This window comes from Dermacentor andersoni, chromosome 4, assembly GCF_023375885.2.
Source record: "Dermacentor andersoni chromosome 4, qqDerAnde1_hic_scaffold, whole genome shotgun sequence".
NCBI lineage: Eukaryota > Metazoa > Arthropoda > Arachnida > Ixodida > Ixodidae > Dermacentor > Dermacentor andersoni.
This window is the reverse complement of record NC_092817.1, coordinates 209164930-209190006: the sequence shown is the minus strand read 5'-3', so window position 1 is coordinate 209190006 and position 25077 is coordinate 209164930. Positions and strand designations below refer to the sequence as shown.

Genomic DNA, 25077 nt, shown 5'->3' with positions numbered 1-25077 from the left:
CAGGAGCAGCTGTCACTGGTCGTGTATCATGAGTAATTGCACCGAAATTATTGTCCCAACAGAGAGCACCTATATAAAGCCGTTCTGCAAAATATACGAGGGCGAGTCAAATGAAAGTGAGCCAATGGGAATATATGACAAACGGTGTACTTTACTTAAAAGTAGTCTCCATGAGCATTTAGACATTTGTCCCATTGACTAAGGAGTCGGGTGATTCCCGTCTCATAAAGCTTCTTAGGTTACTGCTTCAACAAATTTGTAACTGATTCTTTCACGTCATCGTCCGACACGAATCTATTTCCCTTGAACTGTTTCTTCATTTGTCCCAAAATGTGCAAGTCGCAAGGCGACAGGTCTCAGTTGTATGGCGAATGTTGCAGCGTTTCCCACTTGAACTTTGCCAGTCTTGTATTAACCACATCAGCGACATGGGTACGGGCATTGTTGTGGAACAATTAAAAATTAAATTATGGGGTTTTACGTGCCAAAACCACTTTCTGATTATGAGGCACGCCGTAGTGGAGGACTCCGAAAATTTCGACCACCTGGGGTTCTTTAATGTGCACCTAAATCTAAGTACACGGGGGTTTTCGCATTCGCCCCCATCGAAACGAGTCCGCCGTGGGCGGGATTCAATTCCGCGTCCTCGTGCTCAGCAGCCCAACACCATAGCGAGGTCGTGGAACAAGATGACCACATTCATCAATTTTTCACGTCGTTTCTTCTTGATTGCGACACGCAGTCTATCCGACGTTTCACAATATCGAAAACGATTGATAGCCTCTCCGGCTTTAGCAAATTCTATCAGTAATGGCCCCTGACGATTGAAAAATAAATAGTCAGCAACACCTTTCCGGCCGAAATGACGGCCTTTGCTTTCTTTGGGGGTGGTGAATTCGAATATTTCCACTGCAAGCTTTGCCGTCGTGTTTCAGGCTCGTAGTAGTGGCACCATGGTTCGTACCCGGTCACAATTGCAGACAAGGAGCCGTCACCCTGATTGTGATACCGGATCAGATGAGTCAAGGCAGAGCAGAACCTTGTTCTGGCGGTGGTTCAAAATATTGGGCATCCATCGCGCACACAAGAGCCGATAACCGAGATGTTCATGAATTATGGTGTGAACGGAACCGCGACTGATGTTCAAACGCTCTGCCAGTTCATTGATGCTTATTCCCCGTTCTTGTCTAATCAGCTCATCAACCTTTGCAATTGTGTTGGGGGTGATTGCACGATGGCTATGGTCCGGTCTTGGATCGTCTTTGCTACTTTCATGCCCTTTTTCAACCGTTTGCTTCAATGCTTCACAATGGCCAATAAAATGCAATGTTCAACGTACACGGCAGCCATACGGCGACTAATTTCTTTTTGAGAAACACCTTCAGCTGTCAAAAACCTCACGGCACCCCGCTGCTCAACTTCTGAAGTATTCATTACGTCACGCAACCATGTACAATCCAGTGTATGAGAGCATTAAAGAACATTTATCCTCACACCTGCGTGTCACTTTTGTAAATGAGAGATGCCTATGTGCTACGCGCATGCTTCGCAGATAATGAACCGAACCATTATTGCGCGGGATGGGTAGGCTCAATTTCACTTGACTCGCCCTCGTTCATCAGAAATGCGAAGATACAATGGAATACCAAATGCTTGATAACGGGCAAGAAAGTGTCACTGGAAATGAAAGTTCACTGCACGTATACACAAAACCTCGCAACAAGATATTTAAATATACATATAAGTCTCCAATAAATCTACGTATCTAAGAAAAAGTCACTGTATATAATGCATCAAACAAGGCAAATAAACATGTTGCGCAGTCACAGATTCACATAATCCTAGATCCCGCCCCCATTCCATCCACTCCCCCCGATGTATCGCGTGCGACGGAAGGCGGTGCGCTTGCTCCTCACTTTTCTCCTTTGCGCACACAAGACTGAGCCACCATCGTCGGCTCACCCATTCCGTCCCCCCATACTCTTTCACTCGCACATACAGCATGCTGCGCGCGGTCACGACGTTATCGCCCTGTGACTTCATACGAAACATTATGGCGACGGCGACAGCAGGATTCCGCCTGGAGTCTTCGTATAACTGCTATCACAATAATATAATAATAGTATCCGGCAGCTGAAGTGTGCTGTAGCCAATTACTTTCCGCAAAAGAAGAAGTAACAAACTGTCACCATGCAACTATTTGCTGCGCCGCAACAATGTATCTTTTTTTTCTTTTGTGGGGCAGGGGCACCGCAATGAAAAAAAAAAAAAGACGTAAAGGAGGGTATTTTGGCCACAATCCAATGCCTACTTTGGGCACCTAAGGTGGCTGCCGAAAGAATGTTGAAGAAAATGTGAGAGGCTTGATCATCAAGAACCATACGCATCGTGCTTGGTATCCTACACCAGTGAGACAAGACTTTCCGGAGAGGTTGCGCTTGAGCGAATGCGGTGCAATCCGTCGAGTCTTCACAGTGATGGCGGTCAGCGTCCATTGTTCCTTTTTCTCGTCTGCTAGCCAGAAGGTGTCCAAAACTCTGCCAGGTAAAAATCCACTCGGCCAGAGAAAACCAAACGCGTGCCGAAGTGCGCCGCTCGGTGGTCGGGGCAACACGAGAAAAACGCATGTACTGTGGCAGGCCCTGGCAGCCCGCGGGTAAGGTAGCGGGAATAAAAAGATTAAGAGGCTCAATGTGCCAAAGTAGAAAAAAAAAGTCAAAGTAGAAAAAATAAATAAGAACGCAGTTACCCTGGCTTGCTTAAGTGTCTTAATTTGGATGCTTTGGCTAAGTGACAAAAAATGTTGGTAATATTTTGTGCGACATGACAGCACAAATGAACCACCATGCTTCGTCTTATCGTATCTCACTGCGTGTTTTGTCAACTTGTCTGAAAGTGTGTTGATTTGGCTTGTCTCGTTGTATGTTCCGATCTAAGACATTAGAAAAGTCAATGCACCTTTGGCGTTCAAATGTTTATAAGACCATTAAACCCGCAATGTTCCGGAATTGAAAATCTGAAGGACAACTTTGGAAATGTTAATGCATGTTTCACATCAAAAGTTTATTAGAACTTTATACCCATAAAGTGTCAGAAATGAAATCCAAGCACTCCCTAGATTCTGCGGCCTCAGCGAGATGCCGTGACGAGCCCACCCGCCACGCCTTTGCAACTTCGTGCTCGGATGGAGCTCCTTGCGTTACGATATGTGACTCGCGGTGCATGGGCGTTGCCGCGAAATCCAGGCCGATTTCGTAATGTTCGCGCTAAAATGTTTTTTCGAGCGTGAAAAAGGTACTCCAGACAAAATCGAGCATGATTTCCGGCGCCGGGGGTTGTTTTGGCTGGGGGCACTTGGACAGCATGAAAATATTTCGGGGGGGGGGCTGAAGCCCCATATGCACCCCCCCCCTGGCTATGCCCCTGCTTATGGACCCACACTATGCTGTCTCTTCATGCATCTGGACAACAAAAGCCACCAGGTGGAAATCTCTGTGCCTGCAACTAATCAGGCTAAGTGCCTAAAAACACGGTTTCTAAACTACAAATTTGACCAAGTAGCCAGCTTGGCAGTGTTTCTAAGACCCTCGTTCTTATGTAGTTGAGTAACACCGGTATGCTTCAATGTCAAACTGGATTGAAAACCTGGCTTTAGAAGGAGCAAAGAAAATTTAAACTCCATGGAACCCAGAAATCTCCTTAACAACGAAAGCTTCTGAAGGGACTGTTCCACATCAGCACTATTGAAAGACTTCGATAAGCCCATCCACCAGGAGGAATTTTCACTTGTTTATGGCAGCAGTTTTTATTGCCACAAGCTCAGGTTAAAAGACGTGTGTGGTGAAATTTTGGGCCACAAAGAAGGTCCACGTGAGTGGTCGGGTAAGCATGGTGCCCATTGTTTACTCGGCTGGTGCAGAGATGCTTACTCAGGACACTAGGTGTCCAGTGAGCAGCTGTTTTTGGTGTTTAAAAAAAGTTGTGACAGGCAGGAGGGTGTCGCTGCTGCCTGAACATTTCGAGCATCTATCCCTTCTTCATGACATCATTAACACTCTATTGCATGAATTATGAAAAAAACCATTAAATAAATTTTTTCACCTTTCATTATTGCTTTAATGAACAAACATATACAAAAAGTTTCAGAGTTATAATGACTGTATTAATAAAGATACAGCTTTGTGCCAAATATGGCACACCATGAAGATGGCCGAGCGGTCTTGCTGCCATGGGCGAAAGACAAAGCTTCATGCACAGTGGTCTTTTTAGCGTGAAGTGTGGCATGAAATGAAACAGTTGTTTGCTGCGTTCAGGCAAAGATGAATGTTGCACTTCCTGAATCTTCCTGACGACTTCTCTGTGCAAGATGGCCGCTTACATCTTTGTCTCTTCTCATCAAATTCCGGCCAGTGGCCGATTTGGTCAGATCGGACGTCTTTGGGTGGCATTGCGGCAGCTGGTCCCCATGCTTTTTTGACTTGAACCTGGAATTCGATGTCTTGACTAGAAGGCCTTCCTGGTCGCTTGTTGGGTAGGCACTTGTTATGCAAGGTAAGGCATTCTGCAATTTATGTTTTGAATTGAGCCAGCGGTACTACTTGTTTCTTCCCAAGCTGCTCCTGCACCCTCCTGTACAATAGCCATGCTGCTACGACCGGTAAGTGTAGCATATGCGTAAAAATTCGAAAGTGCTATTTCTTCAACCTGATATGTATGCGGTAAAGTCAAAGCAATGAGTACAGCTTGTCGATCCCGCGCATGTGTCTGTTGTAGATTTTTACTACGCTGGGCATTCAATTTCGCGAAACTCCTTGGCCGAGGCAAATGAGCGCTTAGTCTTTTGGACTTCATCTCTCCCAACAAAGCTCGACAGAAATGTCATGGCGCGGTTATCATACCAACGCACACACGATAACTCCACATCATCTATCATGCTTGTGAGTTCCTCTGAAGCGCCAAGTCCTTTAATTTCTTTTCCTTTTCCCTTTTCAGGCGACAGTTTGGTAGACGATTCACCCTCACCACACGCAGTGACAAAATTCCATCTTGTGATAGAGTGACCTGCAGCTTCGGGCCATTGAACAGATGGCAGCACGTTACCATATTCTGTCTTTCAAGTTCATAGTGTGCCAAATATGGCACACACCGATTTCGGGTTATCTCCTGTAGTTGCAGACGAAATTGAGAAAACTAATAACGGGCTTGAATTGATGAGACCGTAAAATATGCCAAAATAATTTTTCTCTGCTTCTGTGGTGAAAGTTTTCAGAGAAAAAAAAAAAAACCTATTGCTCGTGTTTGGCCCTCCGAGTGTCACGTCACGTCCCAAAATCTACTTCACCTCTGTTTTGCATATCGCTTAAGAGATGGCAGCACTTGCTCATAATAGGTGCACATAACTATGGGAATTACTCTGACGGTATTACATTTTCAACTGGGCATTTCACACATACAAAAAAAAACATGGTAACCGGTATGTGCCAAATATGGGACGCCATGCAATAGAGGGTTAAGCAAAAGTGTTGTACTAGAGAACTTTGTTGACCACAAAGCAGAATTTTCTTGTTCGTTATTTGCTGTGCAACGAACTCTTTTCTTTTTTTGCACCTCTACTTGATGAAAAAAGTTTCACTTTTTCAAAACCAATAGTATTCTTATTTAAAGAACATTCGAAACATTGTATTCAATTTAAACTTGGTTTTCATTATTTGAATTCGCTTAGAAATTGAAAATTTGATATTTACACACTCCAAAAACAATGAAGTAATGGATCTAATGAAGTAATTCTGGCCCCCATTTCAACTGCATTGTAATGTGGTTTTGCTGTATATGGATGCTCAAGGTGCATTTGACACTGTGGCCGTTGTCCTGTTATGGACGGTGCATGCGTTGCCTGTGCGCATGAGGTTGTAGGGTCATTAAAATAATAGCATGTGCTTCAATTCTTGTTTGATATTTCAAATAAAATATATTAGTAAATAAATGTTGAGCAACATAACGCCAATAAATAGCATTTGATTGGGTGACTTAAAATTTGCTGCCCTTTCCAAAAATGCCTGGCACCCAAAATCTTGATGCAGATGTCATACATATTGAGGGAATATGTGAAGTTCAAAATGTTTGTGGTTCAATGACAGAGCTACGATACTGGGTGGACAAGTCGAGTCAGTGCCTGCAAAGCCATGATAGGTGCCTTTCCTGTTATATAGATCACCCTGACCTGAGTTGAAGGAGATGTTGATCATGGGGCCCAGATGAGTATTATAAGGGTTTGGGGCACACATAGCGATGATGGAATGATGACAATGGTATGATGACGATGGCATGACAAGAGTCGGATATCGAAGTTACAATGATGATGGACTGTGATGGCATTCCACGATAGTATAACAATGAATGCATGGCGACGATGGCATGAAAATGACATGAGGACAAGGGAAAGATGACCAGTGTAGGACCACGAGTGTTATGACAATGACAGTATAATTACTATGGGATGGGATGACAGTTCTGAAGTTATGACTGTGGAACGACAGTGTGATGATGATAGCACGATGTCAGTAGTCCGACGATGATGACATGATGAGAGCCGGACATCAAATTTACAATGTTGACAACTTAATAGTCACGATGGGATCCCGACATTGGTATAACAATGACTATATGACGACGATAGCATAACAACGGAATCAAGTGTGTGATCACAATGCTGTGACGATGACCGTATCACGAAACCTGGATGACAGCATGACAAGGTGGCATGGTGACAATGGTATGACAACGATGACATGACGAGAGTCTGATGTCGAAGTTATCATAATGACAACGGAACGACCACGATGGGATCCCAATAACAATATGATGACTGTTTGATGATGATGACATGAAAATGGCATGAGTACAATAAGATGAAGAGTCTGTGAACACAATGGGGTGACGATGACTGTATCTAAACCCCGTATGACGACAATGGCGTGACAACATCATGACGAGAGTCGGATGATGAAGCTGGAGTCATGATGATGGCACAACTATGATGGTACGATGAAACCAGAAAAGAAGTCAGAATGACGATAATGGCGCAACCAAGAGCTCATGACAACGGTATCACAAAGGATCCGCGGTATTGTCTATGTGACGACAATGCAATGACGACAATGTCATGACAATGGCGGCATTACCACAATTGAATGACGATAGCGTAATTATTACAAAATGATAAACAAGAGTTGATGTCAATGGATCGACGAAAGTGGCATGACAACAATGGTGTCATGACATTTGGAAGACGATACTCGTGACAATGATGCCATATGAGAGTTGGATGTCGAACTTACATTGATGACGATGGAATGACCACAATGGAATCTTGATGAAGGTACAGTAAAACCTCATTAAACTGTACCTGCTTAAACAGTAGTTTTGTTATAAAAGTAGTAAAGTCAAATCCCAGACTCAGCGGCCATTGAACATAATGCATTTTGTATCCACATAAATCGTACGAGCTTATTGCGTATGTCTTGGTTAACACATAGTGTTTCCACTTTTCGGTGCGCAACGACGGCACTGCATCATCCCCATTGGGCAGAACAACAAGCCTCAGAACAATAGAACAACAAGCCTCAGAGATTGAAGCAACAGCCTCCAAGCGCCCTGTGCGTTTGTGCGGGAAGCCACATCAACATCATTTCCTCGTCGTGCATGGACTGGCATCATGCCGAAGCTCAGATAACAACACCGAGTGCTCAGCATAGAAAATTAGACATTGTTCGTGCTTTCGAACATGGCACCATGGCATGAAGAACTCAGCGCTGGCACGTGACAGTGATCTACCGTTGACTTCGGTGTGTGGCGTTCGGAGTACGAAGAATTTGCTCGGCAACGCTGCTGCATCTGTGAAATGATGTCACTATGAGGTTTGACATGTCGCCATCATAGCCTCTGTTGCCGAAATGTCACCTAACGACAGTGATGAAGACGACATTGAAAGCGGCAGCACGGGTGATTCAGGCCCGACAGTGGCAAAAGCTGCGCGTTACATTAGCCGCATGAATGCAATCGTGATGATGAGAACAGCACGCCCCCCCCCCCCCCCCTCCCCCCGCAACATCTGCAGTGCTACCGCACCCGTGCACGGAGAATATGCAATGCCAATGAGGAATCTGCCATGTGAGTGCAGATCATGCAGATTTTGTGATACAGTCATCATCACAAGATCACCATTATACACTCGTCATCCTTTTGTCCTCATGTTATTGTCATGCCATCGTCATCACTGCATTGTTGTCATGTGTTCATTGTTATACATTGAAACCTCATTAAACTGTAGTTGGCCGGAGCTCGAAAAATGTATGCATTAAACGGTAATACTGCTTAACCAAAATAGCATGAGATCGCCCACTTACCTGTCAAAAACGCAACTCAGAGAGAGTGCGATGAAAGGGCAAAAACATGCAGTATTTGTTCAATTTGCATGAAAAAAGTTAAGTTATTTTCGTTTGATGCCATGGCAGCCAAGCAGCAACAACAGCGGAATCAAACTTACTGAAGCTGCGAGCCAGCAGCCCCCTCTTATTGGCAAACACTCGCATGGCAGATTCCTCGTTGGCATTGCATGTTCTCCGTGCACGGGCAAGGTAGCACTGCAGATGTCGCGGGGTGCCTTTTTCACTGCGAGGTGCTGTTCCCCGCAATTCCCCGCAATGTTCCCTGCAAATGTGGCTGGTGTAACGCGCAGCTTCTGCCACTGTCAGGCCTGAATTGGCCATGCTGTTGCTTTTCGTATCGTCCTCATCATTGTCGCTAGTAGAAACTTCGGCAACGACAGAGGCAACGAAGGGGACAAGTCTAACCTCGTAGCCGACATCTCTTCACACTCGCAGCAGCGCTGCCGAGCAACTTCTTAGCATTCCAAATGCTGCACACCGTAGCCGACAGCAGGTCCCCGTCGCGTGCCTGCGCCGACTTCATGTCACGTCTGATGGCACGAACGATGTCTAATTTTTCTTCTATGCTGAGCACGCGGCGTCTTTTTTATCTGAGCTTCGGCATGACGCGAGTCTTTGTTTGCACGACGTCACAAGGCTCTCTGGCATGATGCCGAAATGATATTGATGTTGATGTGGCTTCACATGCAAACGCACAGGCCGCTTGGAGGGCATTCTTCTGATCTCTGCTTGTTGTTCTGCCGGGGCCGCCCAATGGAGATGATGCACCGCCGTGTTTGCGCGACAAAAACTGGAAACACTATGTGTTAACCGATACGTGCGCAATAAGCTGGTACTGTTGATACGGATACAAAACACATTATGTTTAATGGCCGCTGAGTTAGGGATTCGACTTTACTATGTTTAATACGACACTACTGTTTAAGCCGGTACGGTTTAACGAGGTTTTACTCTACATATTGACACGTGCTTATTTATCCTTTTTTTAGGGACTGCATTTCACCACCAACAACTTAATGTTATCGCTCAGTGCAAGACGCACCTGTATGATTTTTAGTTACCTAGTTTGAATTAATGCAGGTGCTTCTTGTGGTCAGCGATTACTTTAAATTGTTAGTTGTGAAATGCAGTCCGTGAGAAAAGGATAAATAACTACGTTTCAATATGACTACTACAATTTGTTAGTGTGTGTTTTTCTGCATGGTCCTTAGGGCGTGTCACACACCGCGAAAAATGAAAGTGACGGCAACAGTGGCGTGCTTTTCAAGAGGCATCAACAATGTGTCATCGCACTGCAATGTCTGACTGGGCCCCTGGGTCTCGGCGTGTTAGAGCGAGCTGTTCAACATACTGTTCGTTTCGAGAACCGAAAGCAACACTGGAATTCGCTTTCTGCCATCTCTTCAAACCCATTTCGCATCTCCAACCACTCTGCTTCCTCCTCGAGCAACGTCAACGCAACAACTGAAGCTCCCATTGCAAGTGCCGTGTTCTGAAATTAGACTATGGATTGGATTCCAAGTGCCATTCTGTAGCCACAGCCGCTGTTTGGATTCTACAATGCAATCCACCAGACATGCCAGACGAAGCTGGTATTATAGCGAGCGCATGGCCGCTCGAACTGCACACCTCTCATCATGTTCTGCTCCTAACAGACGACATGCTTGGTTTCAAAATAATTGACAGGAGCGTGTCGTCATTTTGATGTCATCAAAGATGTGGCCGCACCTCGCAGATTATGTCGGCGCAGCCTAGGCCAATCACGCATGGTGAAAGTGAACGTGCACTCCAAACAACTATTTCCAATCACGCCCATGATGGCAACTATCTGACAATGACGACATGAGAAGGGTGGAATAATCACGATTGAATGACATTATAATTACAGTGCAATGACAAAGAAAGATTGATGTCGATGGAATGACGAAGGTGGTATAACGACGACAGCATGACATGGATGATGTGACTGAAGTGATGACAAAAATAAAATGACAGCGTGATGATAACAGCATGGCCACAATTGGGTGACGATCGTGGCATGATGACAATGCCACAATGAGAGTCAGATGACAAAGCTGGAATGACAGAAATGTAACGACCGAGTTTCTTTGGTCACCGGCAAGTAGTCAGTGCAGAAGGTTCTGTTGTCACTCGTTTTCCTGCATGTGGTTAGTCAACCGCATTTTGCGGTGGAATTCGCCCTGGCCTCCCATATTCTTAGCTGGTAAGTCGGAAACACCTCTTTACATAGTGTGTTCGCTTCGTGGGATTCCTCAATGAACTTTAGCTTGTAGGCTTGCTCGAAGTGTTAGTTGCAATTGTAATAAATGTTTTCTGAGGTACAGTGGTTGTCATCCATTGATTACTCGAGCTTGTATAGGGCCGCGGTTGATGAGCAGGCATGCGCCCTATCGCGGTATGCCGAGGTGTAGCACCATTGGCATCCCCCCCTTATCCCTATGTTTTGGCGTTCCCAACATGAGGCGAACTTTTGGAAAACTAGATGAAGATCGGTTTCGTGCAAAGAAGGCTTCATCTAGATCAGTCAGGTCTCACCCAGAGGCATGACTGCTAGCTAGGTTGGGCATGTGCTTGCTTGAGTGGCAGGTAATGCTGCACCAGTGTCGCTGAACTTGTGTAGACATTGAGATTTGCAGCGAGATTTTTCGTGAAGAAATCTGCTTGGCACGTGGCACCATGCAGAGCACGCCCGAAGCGAGAGTGTGCAGCAGCCGGTGCAATCGTCCAATTTTCCTGTACAAATGTAAATAGCCTCTCCTGTTAGTACCATATCTATTCAAATCTAGGCCGATAACTTTTTTCAAATACTAATCTTATCGAAACTCATGGGTCAGTTTGGTTTCAAGGTTTTTAAAGAATGTGCCAGTTCTTATTTGAAATTGATAAATATGGTGCATAGCTAGTGCCATCTAGAAAAGTCAGTATTGCAGCCGCTACTAGCCACCTCAGTACACGAGCGACGTCACCATTTTGACCTGTGTCATATCGGAGCAGGTTCTTTATTCTATGGTATCGGCGTGGTGTTATCGTAATGGCACCAAACAGGCGATGCCACTATACTGCCACTTCAAACGAAAAGTTGTCGTAGCCGCAGAAGCGTCGTCAAATGTTCAAACCGGGCAGGTCTTTGGCATCAATGAGAAAAACATCTGTTGTTGGAGGGGACAATGTGAGATGCTTATTGCATGTGCTGCAATGAGGATGGCATTTACTGTTTGAAGATGACATTGATAAGGAAGGTAGCGACGAGGCTAGCAGCGATGGTGATCTAGAATGACCTCGGCATGTTCATTATTCAATAAATGCTGTTTTCATTTTGTGAACGCTCTTTTCACATTTTTGTTCGACCTATATTCAAGGTAAGCTGTCTTTTTTTTTCTGGCTTTGTTTTTTCGGGGGTTGGCTTATAATCGGGGCCGGCCTAGATTCAAGTAAATACAGTACCTTTGGCTTGGGGAGCCAGGCACTGAAAATGCTGGCTAGGAAGGCAGTGGGGCACAGTCCCAGTGATCGCCCGAGAATACTGCCCTAGCGTGTATGGAAAGTGCAAAAGCATGTGGGAAGATCAAACTGATTAGCCACCGGAAGGCATGCAGATTGTAATTAATATGCATGTCCATGCATGCAGTTTGAAGCTTTGTTTACACGTGAGGACACAAGACTTCTTACACATCTGTCACTAGGTTTCCGATTTCGTGCGGGTCGTGTGGGTTTCATAGGCTCTAGTGTGGACATTCTGTTATTCAAGGTGCGATGCATACAGAATGGCACTGATGACCTCGATTTGGTTTTGTGACGTGATGCTATCTTGATATTTTGTCCAAGAAACTAAAATGTAGGCAATGAATCCAAAGCTCTTGATAAATAAAACAGTTTTCCTTCTCAGTAAAAGTAAAGCAGCTAGCACAAAGTGTACGGTTATTCCGTCGAAAGCATCTCTTTACTTCCCTCGTCTGCTACGTTCAAGCCGTTGTCTGCTCCATTAGCCAGGATGAATGTCTCCACGATGCTAATAAGAGCGAATGAAGAACTTGTGCAAAAAGAAAGTAAAACGACGAAGTGCAGCAATGGAGGGCGCATGGCACGGGAGTTCTTTGTCATCTACTGGAATAAATGGCAACACAAGACGTGCTGCTCTCGGCTCTTCTGGTGTATTGTCCTTCACTGTACTTGAAGCCTGGCCTACTGGACGACGAGGCCCTCAGACTTTACGCATGAACTAGAATGAATCATCGTGTATTGGCACCAGTGCATTTGTCTTCTACCTTGAGACAGCATACGTGACCAACTAGTGTTGGTGAGCACACGTTCTAGGCCGCATTATCACTTTCTCGTGAAACGCAAGCGACTCAGCCCAACTTTTCTAGCCTAGAAGTGGTTGAATATCACTGATAGCGAAGCACGCTACACAAGTATCCACTTGCATGACACAAGCGCCAGCACTGCCATCTGTCGTTCCTTTCGCTGCTTACTTGCAACGAGTGATGAGACTCCAAGGCATACACATTTTTCATAAATTAAAAGCAGCCATAGTCATAACCTCAGATGACGTGAAAAGTCATTAATCTTGTTCACAGAGGATTTGTAATGTTCAACCAATATTACTTCAAATAAACGCATCTTCTAAAAAAATATGATGGCCCAAAACACAAATGCCAACACCACTCGAGAGTGATGCAATTGCTATATGCATGAATTATGAATGAAATTCATGATTATATTGTGCTTAGTGTTACATTGACGAACATAAGGGACAAGACAGACATATGTAGTGCACGGACACGGACGTACTTGCACTACGTACGTCTGTGTCTTGTCCCTTGTGTTCGTCGATATAACACTAAGTGCAATATGATCACGAACGTCCACCAACTAACCCCGTTCATTGCTTTACTATATGAATGAAAGATTTTTGTGGCCCCAAACAACAGGGAAAATTCGGTGATACTCACGCCTCTCGGTCACTGTTGCACAAGGCCACTCATTAGCATACTTCGTGTGGCTCATAGTACCACAAATGATGGCGGAAAGCCTCTGCAGTCGCGGCCCAGTGCAATGTCACGCAACGCCAAATTGCTGTTCACAAAACCACCTTTCCTGTGATGCTACTCACTTGATATTCCTCCAGCCAATCAGCAAGCTGCCATGGCAGCTATTTAAAATGCCACCAAGTATTTGCGAAATTTCAAATGCATTGTACAAGCTTCTGTACGCGCTATCGCCAGCAAACATTGTGTACCCTGTGCTTGTCTGTTAAAAATCGTCAAACCTAGTGAGGGGTCCTTTAAAGTTTGTACCTCATACAGTAAAACCTCATTAAACCATACTCGCTTAAACAGTACTTTCATTTTAAAAGTAGTAAAGTCAAATGCCCGACTCCGCGGCCATTGAACATAATGTGTTTTGTATCTGCATATACCGTACCAGCTTATTGTGTACGTATCGGACGTAGTGTTTCGACTTTTCGTCGTGCAAACACGGGGGTGCTTCGTCTGCATCGGGCGGCCTGGCAGTACAATAAGCCTCAGAGATCAGCACAACGGCCTCCAAAGCCCTGTGTGTTTGCGCGTGAAGCCACATCAACATCATTTCGGCACCGTGCCAGAGAGTGTTTTGGCGTCGTGCAAGCGGCAGCTCGCGTCATGCCGAAACTCAGATAAAAAGGATGACGGGTGCTTAGTATAGAAGAAAAATTAGACATCGTTCATGCTATCGAACGTGGCGCGAAAAGTAAGTTGCTTGGCAGCGCTGCTGCGACCGCGAAGAAATGTCTATTACGAGGTTCGACTTTTTGCCATCATTGCCTCTGCTATTGCTGAAGTGTCGCCTAGCTACAGTAATAAGGACGACACAGAAAGCGGCAGCACGGGTGATTCAGGCTTAACAGTGGCAGAAGCTGCGCGTTATGTTAGCCTCATGAATGCATTCGTTGTGACGAGAACAGCACCCCACAATGAAAAGGTGCCCCGTGACTTCTGCAATGCTACCGCACCTGTGCATGGAGATTATGCAATGCCAATGAGGAATCTGCCATGCGATTGTTTGCCAAGAAGAGGGTGCTGGCTGAAAAGCTGGCTCACAGCTTCAGCAAGTTAGAGGCCACTCTCATCGCTGCTAGGTGGCCGCTGCTATGCCGCCGCTGCTATGCCGCCATGACATCAAACAAAAATAACACGTTTGTCACGTGAAGTAAATAAATACTGCATGTTTTTTCCACTTTCATCGCACTCTCTCCAAGTTCCGTTTAGTACTATCGTTTAGTACGTACTACCGTTTAGTACGTACTTTTTCCGAGCTCTGGCCAACTATGGTTTAACGAGGTTTCACTGTATACTCATGTAAGGGCAGCCTTGATGTAATGGCTGCACCCCCCACTGTGGAGGGCAAAATTTAGGAAAAGAATTCAAGATGTTCCACTCGAAAGTGAAGTTAGTTCTGTTGTCACTAGATGACACTAGCTGGTTTTTCGTCGACGCCGCTCAGGCCAGCACCGTCGCACCTTTATTTCTTTGCGTGGCGCATTGTCTCCGCTGTGGTGGCACTGTTTTCAGTCGGATCAGTAGCATTTCGCCTCTAGAGAAGGGAGCTCTGTTTGGGTAGGCGCTGGTCAGGGACTGACATCTGAAGTTGTTTACTGCTGTGTTATGTCATTTGTGCCTCTCTTACCGTCTGCTACAATAGAGGAAACAGTATGGACCTGTAGCAGGCCGTCATCAGCCTGATTTGTGTAAGGGCTGCACCCAGCCAAGATTCTAGAAGAAAAAAGTATGGCTTTTACATGAGTATATCAGCAAATGAGGAAAGAATGCCTTATTGTGCTGGCAGGTGCGGATCACGGTACACGTTAGGCTACATCTCTGCAATAAAGCGTTATTGGCACCTGCGATGCAGTATTGTGTTTTCCTTTACATTTTTGGTGGTTTTGGTTTCTCTGTCTCGCACAGTATTAGCCTGTAGCTGAAATTGAAGCTCCTCGTAACTCTTTCATGCGAAACCGTGCTATTATAGACATAATTTTTGTTGGTCGGAATATACGATGGCTGGATTATACAACATTATCGTGTGGTCCCAAGAAAGTCGTATAATTGGGGTTCCAGTGCACTATTTTTCTGCCATTGGGCCTCTCATTACTTTTACGATTTTGTTTCTTTTTTCATGAAGGGATTGAAAAGTCATTGCTCGCCTTATGATTGTGGTTGCATTACATTCTAAGAAGTGTGGTAGTCCATAGCCTTCACCTATGATGTCTTTCCAAGTCCCTTTTGGTTGTTAAAGCACATAATTTAGATCTTACAAAATTTGTGCTCTTTTCCTACTACATAGTCTCTCCATACAGTCACTCCTGTTTGACCACTGTAAATTGTGTTCAATGAGATTCGAGGCCATCAGAAAAATTTTTTGCACCTCCTTTCCCTTGTCAATCATGAGAACTGGGGGGCAAACATTCTCGTGTTTTGGTTGGAACCCTTGTCACGGGGGCATCTTGATTGAGAAGGTAGTCTTAGTGCTTGCGAAAGTTGTAGGTGGCAGCTTTCCTGTAGCCATCATTTTGATGCAGACCAACTGCAGCGATTAAGCCCTGAAGGAGAACGTCTCTGCCATTTTAATTATTTTGACTTGGCCTGTGGACCAGTGGTCATATCTCTTGGTGAGCCAGAAACTGCAGGCACTTGTCTGGCTGATTCCACCTGTGTGTTTGTGTGCAGTTGTGACTGAGGGACAGGATGAGACCATTCTGGTACGTCTGCATGTGCAGCAGTTGGCCGCACAGTTCCTGCAGCAGGAGCTGGAGGCCATGGAAGCACGTCTCAGGTGAGCATGTTCTTACTCAGACAAATGGATAGATAGACAGATACACATCTAAAGATATGGGTGGATGGCCAGATGCTTTGTGTTGGAGCAACTACACTAGTCACCTTTTTGTAAACCGTTTCATACATAGCAGGCAACGCTAAACTTCTTGCACTGCTGGCAGTTGCACCAAAAAATCTACAAGAGAGGTATTAATTCAATTTACTATTAAGTCTCATGCATTTATAGAAATGCACTTAAACCTTGACATAAGGAAGTCAATAAAATTGGCAATTTGCTTTGTTATATAGAAATTTTATTGTATGGAAATTTGACCTTTTATACAAATAAATACAGTCGCTGATCGGTTTTTCTTACACGGAAAGGGGCTGCAGAATTTCTAGACATATCAGGCAATCAAGAAAGCAAATTTGAAGGAGAAAACAATTCATTTTGACAAATTTGGCAGTCGGCAACAAATGATACGGCTTCACGCCTAGTATGTTGCCAATATATTCTCGGCGCTACGAATTAAGCGAAGCCAGCCGCGCTTTCGCATGCACTCTGCCCCCACAGCTGATAGTGTCGCCTGCACTATCAGGAAAAGTGCAGGCAGCGGGGAGCGAATGCTTTGTCTGCCTCTCACTCCAACAGGTCACCGGAACTCGAGATCACACAACCTGAAATACTAAACATGCGGTAAGACAGCTTACATGGTGCCACGCCGTCTCAGCACGCCACTCTTTGCACACGCTGCAGATTACCTCGAAAGTATGGTGCTCGGCTCCGTATGCGCTCAGCCGCACTTCCAGCCATGTGCAGCCATGGCCGAGATCGAGGCGTGTGCCAACTTACCAAACGCCCCCACCCCCTTGCATGCGCTAGATTGCGTTCCTGCAAGCTCTTCCCTTGGCTCGCGCGGGAAGGCAGCACTCGTAAAGCCACCATCTTCTTCTCTCACCCTCGCATACGTTCACCCGCACCTAAAGCATACAGTGCACGGGGTGCGATAGGATCTTATCGCACCTGTACTTTATACGGAACATGATGCGGCTCCACTTCAACAGTCACTCTTGTCACGTGGTGCGTCATTTGAGAGGTGTGTTTGCAAACAACTGCTTGTGATTCAATCATTTGACCATTTGCATCCGCAGAAGTTTCCATTTATTGTCTCTGCATTCCTTTGTGGTGGCAGTGAAATTTAAGTACACGGAAAATGCATACAAATGCACTTCGTTATATTGAGGTTTTAAATACATGGTGTCTATGGACAAGAGGTTATGAAAAGTTCAATACTTTGTTACATCGGAAATTTTATTATATTGAAGTTTGTTATGTCCAGGATTAACTGTATAATGATTAACCCTTTCGCTGTCGGACGTTTCTGGCCGTGACGCACCCCCAGTGTCGGCTTGGTTTCAGGGAACGAGCATAACAGGGAATGAACATAGCAATTTATTTTTGATTATGATTGTTATACAAATAACATAGTCAATGCAATATGCACATTTCAGTGTTCTGCAGCTGTTGTTAGTAAACATCATCATCATCATCAGCCTGACTATAAAATCTGTTCAACATCCGAATCTGACGATGCGGAACCCTCTTCGTCTCAAGCGACTTTGTCCGAGTCCGAATCCGAGCTCGGCTCGTATTCTGAATCGGAATTCAGCCACCGCTCCCATGAGCAGACGAAGGTCCCGCGCGCCGAGCCATCCGAAAGTAACCGCGCGCAGGGAGGATGCGCTTTCAGTCGCCCGCGCAACGGAGAGAAATGGGACGTTGCGTGATCAAGAAGACAGAGGGAGATGAAAAAAGGCTAAACAAAGTTCGAAGGGCTTTACGTTTACTGCTGCAGGTCGGAAGCGAGGGTGCGGCGAGAGAGCGAAAGCAGCAATCGAGTCACCCTTTTTGGAGAGGCAACGGCACGTGCGCCTGAACTTGACGCGCCATAGCAGGCACACCATCAGAAGAAAAATAAAAACCTTCAAACCAGCGGAGATCACAGAACAACCCTTGAACCCATAACCACACGCGCGCACGCATGATCCAGCGAACGCGGAGCCACCGCGCCACTCGGCAAAGAGAAAGTGGGGAGTGGCAGTCGCACCGTACTCTTCAATACATGGGTTAACACAGGTCGGAGCGAATATACGAACTTGTAGAAAGAGTCAACAGATGGCGTGGACAATCCAGGAGCGCCTGTTTTTGCGCTCAGGCGCGAAATTTTGAACGCACGATAGAGAACGTACCGGTACGTCAGTGACACCGTGGGGGGGAAGCGCGATGACGTACCGGTACGTCAGTGACAGCGAAAGGGTTAACTATCTTAGCTTCGCAGATTGCACATTTTTGTCCAGATAAAATTAAGATATTACACTTTCTGCATGACAGAGCTGGGGTCTCGCCAAAGAATGCTATTCCTGGCCTAAGAATGTGCCTCGAAATTCAGGTTCGCAACACGAATGTAATGCGACTTCTTTTTTTTTTTCTGACGTGGTAAATACGTCAGCACTTGCCTTTCACATTATTTTGTGATGGCCCTTCGCAGTAATTATGAATAAGGCCCTCTGGCTATTTGCTTTTTAGTGTTGTTTCCCGGTTCTATAGTAATATATCCTGTTTGCATGGCAGTCTTTATTAATATATATTTTTAATTTATGAGAGACCAAAATCCCCCTCACTTTATATTGACACGTGTACTTGTTTGTCCTTTCCGGGTGACCACTTTTCACCGTCTAACAAATGTTATCTCTCAGCGTGGGACGCGCCTGCATGTATCGGAAGTTCTTACAATGTTTTCGATGCTTTTTTTTTTTTTTTGCTGTCTGTTGTCACCGAACCTTGTGTAACCGATTTCATGCATGCGCGACTTGAATGGTGTAGAACTTTCTGGAAGACACGCAGGCACCAGCGATTACTCTTGAACCTTCGATGACTGATGTATAAAAGCCAACGCGCTTGACCCACTGATCAGATTTTAGACAATCGCTGACTGTGTTCGTCGCTGTCACCATCTTTGAGTGTAGACTGTTTTTGATGTCACAAGTTCGCCCAATAAAACGCTAGTTTCGTCATTCCCAGTTTTGCTCCTTTCTTCACCGTCACTACTACATGAGAATATTTATGGTCGCAATATTTACGTGCATATACAGTATTCAACCATGTGATGAAATGTTTTAGCAGATGAAATGCTTAGCAGAGGAAGGAATATCTTTATTGAAATGTTGAATTAACTTTGAATTAGGGTTAAATGTGCATGAATCATTATCTTCTTGTATAATAAGAAAATGAAACAGCAAGTTGGGGGAAAAAAGGAAGAACGCCTGCATCTTACGATATAATGCATAAGGTATGCAATTTTTCAGAGAGTACTACATTCGAACCCGGTTATATCGAACTTGCAAAAAAATTCCTATCAGTTCAATATAGAGCATAATTCAATATAAGCCTGCTAAATAATTGGACGTCATAAAACCACATACTACTCATAAAATAACTTTATTGATGAAACTAGCTTAGTTTCGCATAACTTACTCCTGCATTTTCTCCTGCTTGGGCAATTTCACTGCCTGCGATGCACGCACTTCCCCATATTGTCAAAAGGAGTTTGAGCAGCTGAGGCCGCAACCTTACGCATTCGCGCAGAAGCACCGAACTAGTGCGAGTGCACCAATCACTTCGGAGAATGTGGGCAAAGGACCGTCGTTGCTTTCCTCATTGTGCCCACTTTCACTTGTGCTCGGTACGATGTTGGCCATGTAGTCTTCGTTTTTGGGCTCTCCCGTGGTCGTGACACCATCATCTGCACTCCCAAACTCGTCCACCGTTAATTCGTCAACAGCTTCCGGAAATTCTAACAGCTAGCTCCAAACCTTTGGCAACACCGGCAACGGCTTCGTCGCATTCATCAGAATTTACAATCATAACCGAGCATGTGGAAACCGGCACGTATGAAGAAGCACTTGTACACGGCCGTGCATTTGCGTTGGGCGCCACGGGCACCGGGTCCTGAGTTTGGCCGCTTTAGCCCTAATTTTGATGAGAGTGCTGCTCAGAATCTTGCACGCTGCGGGGACATCCGACTTCTTATCGCATTCGACCCAGTTTATGATTTCGAACTTCACGACGGAAGGCAAACTCTGCCGCTTCATCATGGCAACACTGCGGCAGAAGGCCCACAAGGCACAAATACAATGAACCAGAAAAGCAGCGACACAACTCACACTTTTGCCATCTTGCACGACGAGAGCAGAAGAACCTCTGATTGGCTGTCTGAGCAAGCGCTGCGGGTGGGCCAGGATAATTTTTTGCAGGGGGGTGTCGACAACTCATCCGAGCAGCCTGAGGCAGCGCGGTCACGGTAGGGAGAGCGGGTGGATGGAGCCACGCCGTCGGGTTTCCCCGCTACCGCGAGGGAAAGCCAACTTCTGGGGGCACTTTTCCGCCGTTGACGTTCGATATATCAGGAGTCGCTGCTATTCTTGTTCGATGTAAGAGTAGTTTTTGCAATAATTACTGGTTGTAACTATACCGTGACCAGAAATTGTTCGATATATAGAATAATTCTATATAAATGGGTTCGATATAGTCGGGTTTGACTGTACCTTATGCACAGTGTCTTTTCCAATAGCTTCGTGCAGAGTTTCCTCTTGCACCAGAGAAGTAAGTTACTTCTACAAAACATTGAGTCCTTGCTCTAAACAGCAAAATATTTCCGCTCCGAAAGCCTGTATTTCTGCTTCAAACTGTGCGTTTTCCTTCTCTGAAAGCTGCTGGAAAAAACCAAGCGCCGCTTTGGTCACTGAAGCAGCATCTTGCTCAGTTTCCCTGCGGACAGATCATTTTGCTCGACCTTCTGTAGCTCTTGGCTGCCGAAAGCGATTCCAGTTATCCGGAAGGGGAGTTGGGTCTCTTCCCACTCAGGGCTGCAGCCAACCCTACCGCTTGCATCATCGTCAGGGTTTGCATTCGAGATGCTCCACCTCTCATCCGCTTTGCAGTTCTCTGCTTACCTGAAGAGCAGAATAACAGGCTTGCCCACCTGCGCACTTGCCCTTCTCTCTGCTCGGCGACTTGGCCGTCATTTTGCCCCTGACGCTTGCTGGCGCAAAGGCACTGCTAGCAGCTGTTGTACTTAGAGGAAGGCTCTCGGTAGAAAATGGGGCACAAGATAGCACATCAACTACCACATTTGGTGACCCCTATGTATCATCTAACTGAACTGCACAGATGGTGTGAGCATGCTCTCAGTGAAGTGGCATTTCCTAGCACTAACAAAGGACAAAGGTCACAGGACCTAGCCAACGTAATGTGGCAAGCCCGATTCGCAAAGGCGTACTGACTTTGCTAAGCACAAGCAAAGGCTTAATGAGCCTTTGAATCCGTGTTGATTTTGAGCCTCAGTGTGGGGTCTAGTATCTCACAGCCCGATTCGCAAAGGCGTACTGAATCGGCTAAGCACAGAAAAAGACTTAATGAGCCTCTGAATCTATGTTGGACATCAGTGTGGGGTCTAATATCTCACAGGAGGATCGACCATTACAGGTTCGGGTTTAGCAAGCCACAGGGCTGCATCAGCCATCACCTCGCGTAATCTAGTGCGCTGCAGCATGCAGTAGTGGAGGGGAGGGGGGGGAACCAAGCACTGCACTCCCAAGAAAACGCCGTATTGCCCTAAGTTAGCCGACACAGTTTATTTGTCTCCGGTGACGTCCAACACTGCATAAACGCCCGCTCACAGGCTGGTGCGGGAATCAAAGGGGCTCTCGCGCCAATGGCGAAAAATACATATGGGTGCTGCTAGCATATTGCTGCGGGAGCGTGACTCCCTGCGGCATGCCGCTAGGAAAAGTCCCAGCAACTATGCTGCTTGCTCTCGTGATAACCAATGAGCCCACTCATGAGAGCTCGGGCAATCGTTGTCGGCTTGGGCTTCCTATAAGTGCAACTCGGCGTAGTATGGCCATGCATGAGCACTGGGCACTGCTCTTTGGCTTTGTGTTCGGAAACGGAGCAACAACAGGTACACACTCGCTGTAGGTACAAGGCATCACAGATGAGCTGAGATTCGATGGCCAAACAAAGGGGCCGGCGGGTGAGATGGAAAACATGTATGTACCGAGTGATGTGCCAGAGAGGGCTCCCCCACGCTCACTCTGGCCGTCGCGCTGGTCACACCGCCATAGCACTGGCACCACCGCAGTCGACTACGCAGTGCCTTCTCTGTAAAGCGGTATGTGGCAAAGGCTGCCCCTGACAATCACTGTGAGTGGAAAGGGAGAAGCCTAGGGATGACAGAACAGGTGAATGATCGCACAAAGGTGCCGGGGTACATCTTCATTCCCACAACGTTTAGTATAACAATAAATTTGGTGATATTTGAGTATCTGCATCCCTAAGTTCTAACTAAAGCTTTAATTTTTATAAGATGCTATTTGTACATAAGAAACTTAGCCATACATGCACAGTAGCCATAATTCAATTGCATAACAATAAAAACTATAAAAGACAAGTGATAACCACACACTATGGCTAGTGGATGCTTTCCATGCGTCAGTGTGCCATCTAAGAGTACAGTGCTTATAATGTTAAGTCTCTGGGGCTGCGAATATCTGCACTATAAGCAGTGCCACACTGTAGCTAAAACAATTTTTCAAAGGCTACTCAAATGCAAAAGATGTAGACCTAGCAGCCACGTGTATCCTATAATCGAAGCATACAACCAGGATGTTTGTGTCTGTTTAAACTTACAAACATTGAAGGGTTAGCGTCAGAGGAGCCACGGTCTTCTCATGAAGCCGGCTGAGTAACACAGCTAGAAAAAAAAAAAAAAACAAATGGAGAGGAAAGTTGGTCGCCAACTAATTTTCAGACTTCAACACGGCACTGTCACCAACTCCACATAACCATAGCGTAATGGTGACCGAAATTTCGTACTGATCTGCATGCACAATGTCGAAAACAAGGTCACGTTGAACCAAGTTGCCACTATTTGAGTGCTGCCCACGCCACCCGTACCCGTGCCCTCACTTTCATCGTTGAGGTAGTTCCTCCTTTTTCCAAGTGCCATACAGTGACTGTAAAGTGTGACTCTGCACCAAACTGCAACTTTGTTTGACAACTACCAACTGTGCTGCATTGGTTAGGCCCAAACATACCGTCAAGGGATGCACGCCTTCTATCTATTTGTACCCGTAAATTAAATGGGTCTAAAAATTAATCTGCAGAAAACTAAAGTAATGTTTAACAGTCTCGGATTTACAATAGGCAGCGAGGCACTGGAAGTGGTAAGGGAATACATCTACTTAGGGCAGGTAGTGACCGCGGATCCGGATCACGAAACTGAAATAACCAGAACAAGAATGCGCTGGGGTGCGTTTGGCAGGCATTCTCAGATCATGAACAGGAGGTTGCCATTATCCCCCAAGAGAAAAGTGTATAACAGCTGTGTCTTGCCAGTACTCACCTACGGGGCAGAAACCTGGAGGCTTACGAAAAGGGTTCTACTTAAATTGAGGACGAGGCAACGAGCTATGGAAAGAAGAATGATGGATGTAACATTAAGGGATAAAAAAAGAGCAGATTGGGTGAGGGAACACGCACAAGTTAATGACATCTTAGTTGAAATCAAGAAAATGAAATGGGCATGGGCAGGGCATGTAATGAGGAGGGAAGATAACCGATGGTCATTAAGGGTTACGGACTGGATTCCAAGAGAAGGGAAGCGTAGCAGGGGGCGGCAGAAAGTTAGGTGGGCGGAGGAGATTAAGAAGTTTGCAGTGACAACATGGCCACAGTTAGTACATGACCGGGGTAGTAGGAGAAGTATGGGAGAGGCCTTTGCCCTGCAGTGGGCGTAACCAGGCTGATGATGATGATGTCCATTCCTTGCAGTGGTTGATTGTGTCTTGTGTGTGCATGCTGTGTGCAGGCTCTACCAGGAGGAGCAGGCGCAGGCCCTGGAGCGGCTGCGGCATCGCACAGCACGAGATCGGGATGCCCTCTGGCAGATGCTCTTCAGCAGCAGCACTGGTGGCCGTCGTAGGCAGCAGGTGCCCTCTAGGGACCGGTCTTTGGGTGCGTGGCAGTCGCCGTGCTTGGCTTGCACTTAATATCTATTGTATGAACAAGGGAGTTGGGTACACTACACTCTTCTGGCTAGCGCACTGGCTCATTCACAGTGAAATTTTGCACTAGCCGTTGTACAGTCGGCTGCCACTAATTCAACCCTTGCGGGACCGCAAGGTTTGGTTGAATTATCCAAAGAGTCAGATTAACAAACGGTGGCAAAGTGACCAAATTCAAATATACAATATACGCTCCTTATAATGCAGTAAATGGGTTGATGAAAACGTGGGAGAAGACCACGCACGTGCAGCCACGGCCATGTCGGCTCACCCAACTTTTGCATTTGCTGCAGTTTACCTCCAGGATAGGGTGCGTGTGGTGCCGACAGCTATGCACAGCCACGGCTGGGCACGAAGGGGATACTGGCGCTCACCTACGCCCGCATTCACCCTGGCACCTTTATTATTATTATTATTGTTATTATGACCTATCATTATTAGCACCTTCCCCCGCATTTGTCTAGCACACACTTGATCACAGTACTGCGCACTCGCCCCCCTCCCCAGGCCCCCTTGCTCGCATGGAAAAACACTGGTGTGCATTAAGCCACTATCCCTCTCGGCTCACCCTTCCATGTCTCTCCCTGCACCCACCCACAAGTACAGTAGAACCTCATTCGTAGGTCTTGGAAAAAAAAAAGCGAGGAAAAGCATAGTAACCAGAAAAATGCATGGTCCAAAGTAACTAA

At 45.9% G+C, this 25077-nt stretch overlaps 1 protein-coding gene across 4 annotated transcripts in view; it reads left to right on the top strand.

The window, feature by feature from the left end:
* The window catches only part of LOC126538486 (uncharacterized), a 145687-nt gene that overhangs the window by 71431 nt on the left and 49179 nt on the right, over positions 1–25077 (top strand). For all 4 annotated transcript variants that reach the window (XM_072288019.1, XM_072288017.1, XM_072288018.1 and 1 more), the window contains 2 exons: positions 16175–16280; positions 24193–24338. In XM_072288019.1, the coding sequence (XP_072144120.1) occupies positions 16175–16280; positions 24193–24338 (252 nt within the window). The remainder of the gene's footprint in view (positions 1–16174; positions 16281–24192; positions 24339–25077) is intronic.